Here is an 11,578-nt window from a genome sequence, read left to right on the forward strand (position 1 = left end):
GAGTAGCAGATGGTGGTCTGGTTTAAAATGAAGCCTTTTGGTCACTGATGGCAAGGGACAACTGTGTCTATCAATAGGAGCAAGGAGAAGCACAATTGACCAGGACTAGACTATAAATAGCCACACTACTGCCTCCCCTCTCTTTAGTATTAACACTAGTGAAATGTGTATTTTAACTTACAGTATTGTTTAGTTGTGTTACAGTATTATTTCTGTTAAAATTAGGAGCTTACCGGTCTTTAAAACAGATTGTTATCATCTCTTTTGTAAGGCATTCCAGCGTAGTTCTTTGTTAGCCTCTTATTAAATAATATTTTGAGATGAAAAAAGTGTTTTTTGAGCTTGTGTTTTAAATAGATCCCATTTAAGATAGTTGCATAGATCTGTCAGACCTAAGCCTGTAATGTTGCCACAGGCACATACAGAATATAGTATACTATACACACAGGTCAACCTAAAAAAATCCTTTGCACTAGGAATGAAGGAAACGGTGCCCTCAAATGGTCAAACCATGTAGCTATTTTATACAAAAGTAACTGCTACATTCCAACACAATACTGTATGACATAATAGGTCTACACAAATACAGTGAAATTTAAACTTGCTTGAGGAATTTTTATCATTCAAATGATTAATGCTGTATACTCTTACGCCCAATACAATCTCGTATGTCGAGGTACAGTTTTACCATTACGACTAACTAAACTGTGTCTCAACATTTTTACATAAACAGTTAAGACCATAACAAAAACATAGAAATCCCCATAGAAATCATCTTCACACTTGAGTACAGTAGTGTGCTGTGAACTTCTAAACCGTTTAGATGCTAGTTAGAACATGTAAACATAAAAAAGGCAAGAGCACAAAAACATGGCCCTGTTTTTAACATCGAGAAACCCCTCATGTTATCCAATCAACACAATCCTTATCAAACCGCGCCTTTCTGTTTCTCAACCTCAACGGACTCGCAAGCTGGAGAATCCTCCAGTTCTTTACGGCTTACCCTTCCTGGGTTTTGGATGGCCTCTCCACTACAAAAAAACAGTGCCATGGCTCTGCAAAGAACACATAGTGCTTTCAGAAAGTATTCATACCCCTTGACTTATTCCATTTCTTTTTGTGTTACAGCCTGAATTCAAAATTGATTAAATATACACTTCCGTTCAAAAGTTTTGTCCATTAAAATAACGTCAAATTGATCAGAAATACAGTATAGACATTGTTAATGTTGTAAATGACTATTGTAGCTGGAAACGGCTGATGTTTTATGGAATATCCACATAGGTGTACAGAGGCCCATTATCAGCAACCATCACTCCTGTGTTCCAATGGCACGTTGGAATAACCAGCTCAAAGGGATATTCAATTTCGGCTTTTTTTATCTACATTTAATCCAGTTTAAATTCAGGCTGTAACAACAAAATGTGGAACAAGTCAAGAGGTGTGAATACTTTCTGAAGGTACTGTACATATAATTTTAGACAAAGCAGCAACATATAATGATATATACTTGTCAATAAAGGTGTGTGTACACAGTTTGTCCTGAAGTTGAACAATGTTACCTCTCTCAGGGGTCCTCTGGAAAATAACAGCCAGAGAGATAGAGTTACAACGCAGAGGAAGAGGGGGAGGATGAGGAAGAAAACCCACAAGGTTACTGGTACAATGGAGCGCTGATCAACTGCAAATAGGAAAAACAGAACCTTAATTTTCCAACAATCTACCCTTTCTTAAAAATTATAAGTAACAATAATGGAACATAACTTTGTGTTGAAAACAGAGCTGGAAATATATATAGTGAGTGTACAAAACATTAGGAACACCTACTCTTTCCATGACAGACTAACCAGGTGAAAGCTATGATCCCTTATTGATGTCACTTGTTAAATCCACTTCAATCAGTGTAGATGAAGGGGAGGAGACAGGTTAAAGATGGATTTTTAAGCCTTGAGACAATTGGGACATGGATTGTGTATGTCTGCCATTCAGAGGGTGAATGGGCAACACAAAATATGTAAGTGCCTTTAAAACGGCATACGGTAGTAGGTGCCAGGTGCACCGGTTTGAGTGTGTCAAGAAATGCAACGTTGCTGGGTTTTTCACACTGAACAGTTTCCCATGTGCTCTAAGAATGGTCCACCACCCAAAGGACATCCAGCCAACTTGACACAACTGTGGGAAGCATTGGAGTCAACATGGGCCAGCATCCGTGTGGAACGCTTTCGACACCTTGTAGAGTCCATGCCCCGACGAATTGAGTCAGTTCTGAGGGCAAAAGGGGGTGCAACTCAATATTAGGGAGGTGTTCCTAATGTTTTGTACAGGCAGTGTATGTTCAAGTTCTGCAGAATGTATGCTTCAAATAAATGAATTAAATGTCAAGACGGCTAAGTTACATACGTCATTACCTTTATGCACATACAGGAAACCAGATGCTGCTCCGTATGGGTTGGACACCTCACAGCTGTACAGACCACTGAAGTCAGGGCCCACCTTCATTAACTCCAACAAGCCCCTGGTCTCACTGAGATTTGATCTATTCAGTCTAAGACAAATGTAGACACATAGCAAAACATAGATATAGACACTGATCCTTAGAAAATGGGTTGGGGGAAATGAAATACTGTGAACAACTGACCTCTTCCATGTGAACTCTGTTGGAGGGGGGTTGGCGTCTACTAAACACTGAAACGCTGGTGCCTGGGGTGCGCTCTCATGAAGGATGATTTTGACCGAATTTGGAGGATCTATACAATAGGCAAAAAGTTGCACCACATTATTTATGTGCTGTTACTGTTGTGTCTAATATGGAGTAGAAACACTGTGGCTGTTGTCATTGAGAATACTCACAGTGTATATCTATCTCGTAGGGAACGACCTTCTGCTGGCTCAGAGTGGTGTGGTTCACCAGGCACTGAACCTCCTGTTGGTGCATGACCCTGGAGGGCTCTCCCTTCAGGTGGACCCTCACCGTGGCGGTGTCGTCTGGGTTCAGTGTAGTGTTGGTTGAGGTTGTCAGACTCAGTGGTTGTCTTGCACTGGCCGTGCTCCACCGTACATCTGCAGGGGGCTTGGCGTTAGCCGCTGTGCATGTGGCCAAGATGCTCTCCTGCCCCTCAGCAACCACGGGTGGAGTCTCCACAGCAACCGAAATCACAGGAGGAACTATTGGGAAAAAAACACAATAAACACATTGACTTAATATGAATGTATGTCTTTCTATACTTTAAAACCTAACCCTTGGATAGCTGGTAAAGGAACACCCTTAACAAAATTGTATCAAACGATTTATTCCATTGGGGAAATACATCATAAATAACCTCTTACTTTGGACATTGAGGTGGATCTCTGCCTTGTATGGCCCACTGGGGAACACAGTGAAGATGCAAGTGTAGACGCCCTCATCAGTCAGGGACACATCCCCCAGTCGGATAGAGCCCACCAGCGCAGTGGTGTTCCCAATGAAGCCCACCCTGTCCCCCTGCCCCTTGACATGTGATGGACCATGGCTAGGGGTGATGAGGAAGAAGTTGTGGTTGGCACGGTAACCCCTGGTACTCTTCTGCCATGAGATCTGGATGAGCTCCTCATCTGTCTCTATGAGCTCACAGGTCAAGTCTGCGTGTTGTCCCTGGGTCACTGTTGGGCGGCCATTGTAAGAGATGACTCTGATACCTAAAGGAATATTAGCAGGATGCATAAGAGAGCAAATTCTCAGACTCTTCTTGATATTGTGGAGAACAAATGTTATGGCTTTGCTTTGCATCGCTCCTACACTCACCAACTCCAGTCTGAGTCAGCATGAGAAAGAGGTCCACCAGAACCCAGAAATATGTTTGATTCTTCATTGGCATGCGATCTCGTGTTCGACAACTTCAAGTAAACCTTCTAATCTGAAGGGGGGGACGAAGACACAGTTTAGACCTATGCATAAGCAAAATTAGAATGAAACGAGCCTAAGATGTAGACCAAGAGGAAAGATTACAACATCAGTGACCTAAACATGGGTCCAGGGGCAGAATGGGACAAGAAACCACACCTACACATTTTTCTCCCTTGAAGGCCCCGTTATTATCTAAATACTGAGAATGATAACATGCTGACTAACACTTCAATGTTAAACTGATTATGGCAATAGGCCGAGTTTATCATTAGTCATGTAAACACATTACTCTGATTATCTTAAATCAGCAAATCATAATCGAAGTAAGCACACGCCTAGATTTCTGAGCAATCGTTCTAATTAGTCGGACATGTAAACACCTTCAAATCGGAGTTCCAGCAGTGTATTGGATCGGCACGTCGCAACTCTGTGTGCCACAGAAAGTATCTGACTAGTGACAAAATTAAGGAAATTAGAAGGGGGATTTCGGCAAGGCCATTTTCTTGCCTACTGAAATCCCCCCCATTACTAGTGCCTCACCCGCAATCAAACCGCCATAAAAATAAAAAGAATGAAACGCAGCCTAACGTGATCATTGACCGCTGCCTTGAAGGACACAAATAAAACATGGTTTCTGCTACTAAGATCATTGAAATGTATGCTAAACTGACAACGGAGTGGAGCAGAAATCTCAACTAACAGACAAGTCGCAGCAATGAAGAATTTAGTGTGTGCGCGTTCACGCGGAGGGGGGGGGGGGGGGGGATTTCGGCACAACACCGGCGGCCAAACTGCTGATCTCGGCAACATGGCCATCAAAATCCCCACCCCCACCTGAAATCCCCGATCAGGTTGTAGGCGATTTAATGGCAATGTTAGCTAGCTAACCTAATGCTACAAATTAAAATATCATATGTGCATGTTCCACTTTCTATACATTTCGAATAAGTATCTCGAAATGTTTAGTTAGTATTGAAGTTTATTTTTGGGGGCTTGGAGATCAGCAAATCCATCTCCCCACTAGCCTATAACCTACTGTTCATTTGAATCATATCTTTATAATTAACGTTGCCTGTTTGTATCAGTTGCAAAAACATTGGAAACTTTTTATTTGTAGTCAACTTTTTGAAGTTATCGGCGGTCACAGAGAGAGAGAAATAATGTAATTATATTTTTAGGCCGAAAAAGCGGTCGAAGGATGCACTTAACGTTACCCTTTGCTACATGTGGTCTGTGCCAGGCGGTAGATTACGGCCGTTTTCAAGTGCAATCGGTTTGGGGAAACAGCTCGGAGATTTAACGATGCTCCTACAAAGGTTCTAAGGATAAACTTGATCCTTTTGGGAAACCCTTCTACGTTCCAAACACATAAAAGACACACCCTCTTCCCTGAAATTAACTTCTTATGATGAGTTGACACGTACAGAGCGAGGGAAGAATGAATGGAACGCCCTTGCACGTGTAACAGTTTAACTTTAGACCGTCCCCTCGCCCCGACACGGGCGCGAACCAGGGACCTTCTGCACACATCAACAACGGTCGCACACATCGTTACCCATCGCTCCACAAAGGCCGAGGCCCTTGCAGAACAAGGGGAACCACTACTTCAAGATTTCAGAGCAAGTGACGTAGCCGATTGAAAGGCTACTAGCGTGCACCACCGCTAACTAGCTAGCCATTTCACATCCGTTACACACGGAAATGTGCCACAACTTCGTCCCACGGTTGTTTTCAGTCATGGAACCACCTGGAGCTGTGGTGTGTGCTTTATATGCGCTACAGTCATTTATGATTGCATTTCATATATTGGCTAGAAGACAACGCATGCTAGCCATCCGATAATATCAGGTAAATCGAACATTACTATGTATAAGTGTGATGTCAGGGAAAGTTGTATGCACTAGATAGTTTCCAAAAGCTAACAAAAACACTTATGATACGTGTTTGTGCATTACTAGCACAATTTCTAACTTATTTACATTCGTTTTTACTTACACTTGTACGTTGACTTCTCCATATTGATGTGGATTTTAAGTTTTGAATGACTTAGCAGGTGTACAATCATCGCGAATTGAATGATGGGGCGTTTCAGCCCCCAGAGTGGACAGGTTGCCGTCCAAACACTTAAGACACACCCTATCCCCTCAGCCCTCAAATTACCACAATCATCGCGAGGTGTCCACTTAATTTGACAGCTGAAGGGATAGGGTGTGTCTTAAGTGTTTGGACCGCAACCTGTCCACTATGGGGGCTGAAACGCCCCATCATTCAATTCGCGTCGATTGTACGTCCTCTTAACAAGCAACGGGTGGCTGAAAACACAATCATCACAAAGTGTTCACTTTTCAGCCACCCGTAGCTTGTTAGCGGACGTACAATCGTCGCGAATAGAATTATGGGGAGTTTTAGGATCCAGCGTGAACATAATTGTACGTTCGCAAAGGCGACTAAAAACGAGGGCTGCGGGGCTTACGTTGCAAACTTCCCATGACTGGCTAATCATTTGGACAACTCGCGATGGGGATTCCCCCAATGGCATTAAAGCGAGGGTAAATTGGAAACCAAAGAGTTCATCCACAGTTGCTTTGTTTCGTCCTCTGAAAAACGTGTTCGTACAGTGACCTCTTCTGGACAGAAATATATTGCAGTCATAGACCATATTTTTATATATATAAATTGTAATTCATGGCCCAAATATTTTACATTATGACTGAATTAATTAAACGTCTGTGAATTTTCTAAAATGTTATATATATATATTTAAAAAAAATTCAGACCGTGTAATTAATTCAGTCATAATGTCAAATATTTGGGCCATGATTTACATTTTGCCAACATTTAAATTCATGGGTCAAATAATTTACATTGACTGAATTTATTAAACATGTCAAATACAAATAATTTGCTTAAATTTCCAAAATACGTGATACATTTTGTTGCTACAAAATAAAAATGAATTGTGCAGAAATTTCAAACCAGATTATCGGCTCTTCCCCTCTGCCTGCAATTATCGTAAATGCATTGCAAAGCCATAAACTGTCGTGCTACTGCCCCTGATTTTTGGTGTTTGAAACCCCCGTTCGGTCTTTTCGTACGGCACTAAAGCTGAAGACGGTATGTTCCCCCTTGAGCTCAGTTACAAATACAAAAATATGATCTATTAATTATTTTTGAAGGTAATCATTGTGATTTAATTGTTTCAGAAACATGCCGACCAAAGGTCCTCTGCAATCGGTCCAGGTTTTCGGACGCAAAGTGAGTAAACTATCTGAATTTATTCCACGTGTGTTGAGCCAAAGAACTAACGCTATCCGGCTAGGTGACGTTAACTAGCTCAACCATGTTAGCCAGACAGGCCAGAAATGTGTATTTGACCCCCCAAAAAGTATCCATTACATTTGGAAATATAAGTGACCGTCGATTTGACAACTTTATTGTTAAACGTCCACATGTGCCTTGATTGTAGCCAGTGGCATATTGATATGAATGGCTACAAATGTTGCGGCCTGCTAGCTACGTCAATCAATTAGCTAATTTTATGCCGGAAAGCATGTTGTCCAGCTACATCAACGCCAATTGTTTTGTTTAGTGAGGTAACAAACGTTAGTTCGCTGAGTTATTATGCCACAATACTGCATTTGTTAACTAGCGGCGTGCTTTTTTGGGAGGGGGGAGATTACATAGTTTAACTAATCATTGTACTGTAGTTAGCGAGTTGCCATGACTTGGTCCACTCATCCCTCATGATGTACCTCAGTGTTTGGTTAAGACATTGGCTGGCTAACTAGTGTTGATTATAATAATACTGTTGATCAGCAATCACCTGAATGCATTTTTTTTGTCTGTGTGGGGGGGTGAACATAGTAAAGAAATGTTTAACGTTGTTTAGCCACCCCTGCTTCCTAGAAAAGTGCACATATAATTAGCTAAAACCTAGCAAATGGAAGTGAACATTACAGTATCTCTTTGCAGAAAACAGCCACCGCTGTTGCTCACTGCAAGAGGGGGAATGGCCTCATCAAGGTGAACGGCAGACCCCTCGAGATGATTGAGCCAGCCACTCTCCAGTACAAGGTGAGTCCTTAAAGACAGATTGAAATTTACTGTTGTCCAAAATAAGGGATTTATGTTTCTGCTTTGAACAGGGGAGGGTAGTGCGTTACATTTGCTCTTCTGCTCGTATCTTCCTTACAAACAATGGCTTGACTTTTGATATTATCCTAATAAAGTGTAGAAACGTTTGTAAAGGTATGGTGTGGCTATTATTACGCTTTAGCTACTGTGGGCTTATGATATGAAGGCGCACCAACTGACTCCGACAGGTGAACTTGAGGTGAGGAACACTGTCAGGCCTACCAGAGTTACACCTATAATTATTTAAATATTCTGATTTGAAAATTAACGAATAAGCCTTTGCGTCTATCTGTAGATGCAGTAGCCTTCTTTCATAAAGAAATGCGTGTCGGTGTCGTAGATATGCCGGTGGCATGCTATCTCTGGGATTAGGCCTATATGACACCTAAGCCTATAGGCCTGTGCGTGCAGTGCCTTGATACATTTTAGTGCTCAAATCTGACAACTGAACTGTGAAAGTAACCTTAAAACGTTACAAAAGAATAGGGTGTAAAGTTTTGCGTATGCTACGCATCGAAGCACAAGGAATGGTGTTTTTGTCAATTGTAGGCTGTTTTCTCATTTGGCCAATATCCCTCGTTTATTGAAGGCGCTGGCCGTGCCAGGTCCGATCCGGCTGCATTTGGATGTCTGATAAATTAAAATCTTCCCTGGTATGTTGTCTGGCTACACATTTTCCTAAAGGAAACTCTGAAGTAGTATATTGATTTTAGAATATTCACATAAGTCTGTACCCTATTGGATGGAAACGTAGCTAGTGCGTTAGTCCAGTGTCACTTTGATTACGCTTGCACATCATGGTTCACCAGCAGCCCCAAACATCTACAGAATAAGCTGCCAAACAAGCATTATACTTAACCCTCCCCCATACTCTTCTGGGTGTTGAGCATTTTGTCCTCTAATTTTACATTGGCTAAGCCTTCAAGGTAGGGAGGGATGCTTTTTCTATTTGTCGAGATTGGCAGTCTTTATTAAGGTGTTGAAAGTTAACCATGATATTGACGTGCCCAAAGTCGGTATGCTTTGTATATTGGTTGTGTGGTGCATTGGCACAGAAATCAGAAATGTTTGCTAATTTATCAAATAAAAACCAGTGAGTTACACTTACATAAGTATTCAGACCCTTTACTCTGTCATTTGTTGAAGCACCTTTGGCAGCAATTACAGCATTGAGTCTTGGGTATGACACTTCAAGCTTGGCACACCTGTAATTGGGGAGTTTCTTCCATTCTCTGCAGATCCTCTCAAGCTCTGTCAGGTTACATGGGGAGCGTTGCTGCACAGCTATATCCGGGTCTCTACAGAGATGATCAATCGGGTTCAAGTCCGGGCTCTCTGGGCCACTCAAGGACATTGAGACTTGTCCCAAAGCCACTCCTGCGTTGTCTTGGCTGTGTGCTTAGGGTTGTTGTCCTGTTGGAAGGTGAACCTTCGCCCCAGTCTGAGGTTCTGAGCCATCTTTGCCTCGATCTTGACTAGTCTCTCAGTCCCTGCTGCTGAAAAACATCCCCACGGCATGATGCTGCCACCACCATGCTTCGCCATAGGGATGGTGCCAGGTTTCCTCCAGATGTGAAGCTTGGCATTCAGGCCAAAGAGCTCAATCTTGGTTTCATCAGGCCAGATAATCTTTCTCATGGTCTGAGTCTTCAGGTGCCCTTTTTGCAAACTCCAAGCGGGCTATCATGTGCCTTTTTCTGAAGTGGCTTCCGTCTTGCCACTCTAACATAAATGCCTGATTGGTGGAGCGCTGCAGAGATGGTTCTCCTTCTGGAAGGTTCTCCTATCTCCACAGAGGAACTTTAGATCTGTCAGTGACTATTGGGTTCTTGGTCACCTCCCTGATCAAGGCCCTTTCCCCTGATTGCTCAGTTTGGCTGGGCGGCCTGCTCTAGAAAGTCTTGGTGGTTCCAAAGATCTTCAATTTAATGATGGTGGCCACTGTGTTTTTTGCTATCAATGCTGAAGAAATTGGCTTTGTCATTATGGGATCGTGTCTAGATTGCTGAGAATTTTAATCAGTTTTAGAATAAAGCTGTAACAACAATGTGGAAAAGGTCAAGGGGTCTGAATACTTTCTGAAGGCAATGTATTTTATATAATTATAAATATGACTTCAAAATGTTACATCTGATTACCCCTAGCTGATTGTCTGTAGCTGGCTCTGATCGTAATGAAACGGGCAGGGAGAGTGAGCTTGTCGGTGAACCCCCAACCTTCTGGCATCGACTGTGCCACAAAAGCATGCTGAAGTGGCAGTTGATATCCACGTTTATAAACAGGGTTGCTATTTTTATTTGTTGTGAACAATATTTTGAGTAAATTCTGAGGGGCTTCCATTTATTTGACTGTATAAGTGGAGGGTCATGTGAGGAAAAACATTAGTTGAGGGTTGTGCATTTTGACACCTTGGGTTGGACCAGCCCCCCTTTGGTACAACCAGAGGTTGCTAACTATTTTATGTATGTGTAAAATGGCTTCTTACAGAGCTGCTGTTGGTTTACTAAGCCCAAGTTCAACATGGGTCTTCATTCAGCTAAATGTCTGGTTGTGTCCAGACATTTAGCTGAATGTGTCTGCAGGATATATAGACATTGTGTGCGTCCTTGACAAAGTTTCTCTCTGTTGTAGCTGCTGGAGCCAGTGCTGCTGCTGGGCAAGGAGCGTTTTGCTGGCGTTGACATCCGAGTCCGAGTGAAGGGTGGTGGACATGTCGCACAGATCTACGGTGACTTGTTTTTACAACTGGAAGCTGCTCTACTTCTGTTCAGACATATCATCTCAGTAGAAACTGATGTCTTGATTTGAAATGACTGTACTTGACAGAATATGGCTGTTTGTCTTACTCTGTGCCATCTTGCAGCTATCCGTCAGTCCATCTCCAAAGCCCTGGTCGCATACTACCAGAAATGTAAGTGTCAAATTTACTAATAAAAACAAATAATGCAGTATCTTGTTTTCAATAGAATATTGCCTCTGCTGATAAAATATTTGAGTGTTACTTTGGACACATTTTTGCAGGAAGCAATATTGCTATGTTGGATTTCTCCCTTTTGGATGAAGGCGGGTGCGTGATTGCTGTGTTTCCATTTGGTCAAGTAAATGGTTCACAATAACTAATCTGACCTGTTTCTTTCTCTCCAGATGTGGATGAGTCCTCCAAGAAGGAGATCAAGGACATCTTGATCCAGTACGACAGGACCCTGCTGGTTGCCGACCCTCGTCGCTGCGAGTCCAAGAAGTTCGGTGGACCAGGAGCCCGTGCCCGCTACCAGAAGTCTTACCGTTAACCTCTCTGTACATTTTCATGTAATAAAGTTGAGGAAGAAAATAATTCTGTCTCGTTTCTTCAAACTTGCTTGATGAAAAATTTCATTAATGACCATCAAGCACTACTTTGGAAAGTGTTAAGGTAGACTGCGATAGGACGTCGATGCAGAAAGTAAACTGCATATGGGGTAAATTTCCACAACTAAGTGTTGAAGCATGAGGCTCCACTTCTCAGCTGTTTTGGTCCCGTGGCAACCACGCTGTTAATGGCGTTTAGAGAACCTGTGCAGG

General features: G+C 42.4%; 1 protein-coding gene across 1 annotated transcript; it reads left to right on the forward strand.

The window, feature by feature from the left end:
* Window positions 1–6,920: 6,920 nt before the first annotated feature.
* LOC120049967 (40S ribosomal protein S16-like) lies at window positions 6,921–11,351 on the forward strand. Its single transcript, XM_038996512.1, has 6 exons — window positions 6,921–6,997; window positions 7,087–7,138; window positions 7,856–7,957; window positions 10,649–10,745; window positions 10,881–10,928; window positions 11,162–11,351. Exons 2-6 carry the CDS (start codon window positions 7,091–7,093, stop codon window positions 11,305–11,307), a joined length of 441 nt encoding a protein of 146 aa, XP_038852440.1. The 5' UTR covers window positions 6,921–6,997; window positions 7,087–7,090; the 3' UTR covers window positions 11,308–11,351.
* Window positions 11,352–11,578: the final 227 nt, after the last annotated feature.

This window comes from Salvelinus namaycush, chromosome 6, assembly GCF_016432855.1.
Source record: "Salvelinus namaycush isolate Seneca chromosome 6, SaNama_1.0, whole genome shotgun sequence".
Taxonomy (NCBI): domain Eukaryota; kingdom Metazoa; phylum Chordata; class Actinopteri; order Salmoniformes; family Salmonidae; genus Salvelinus; species Salvelinus namaycush.

Excerpts from the sequence above, each read along its gene's own strand:
- LOC120049967 (XM_038996512.1), top strand. The coding sequence starts at position 7,091 with ATGCCGACCAAAGGTCCTCTGCAATCGGTCCAGGTTTTCGGACGCAAA. Across the intron at positions 7,958-10,648 it reads CAGCCACTCTCCAGTACAAG|CTGCTGGAGCCAGTGCTGCT; the intron begins GTGAGTCCTTAA and ends TCTCTGTTGTAG. Across the intron at positions 10,929-11,161 it reads GGTCGCATACTACCAGAAAT|ATGTGGATGAGTCCTCCAAG; the intron begins GTAAGTGTCAAA and ends CTTTCTCTCCAG.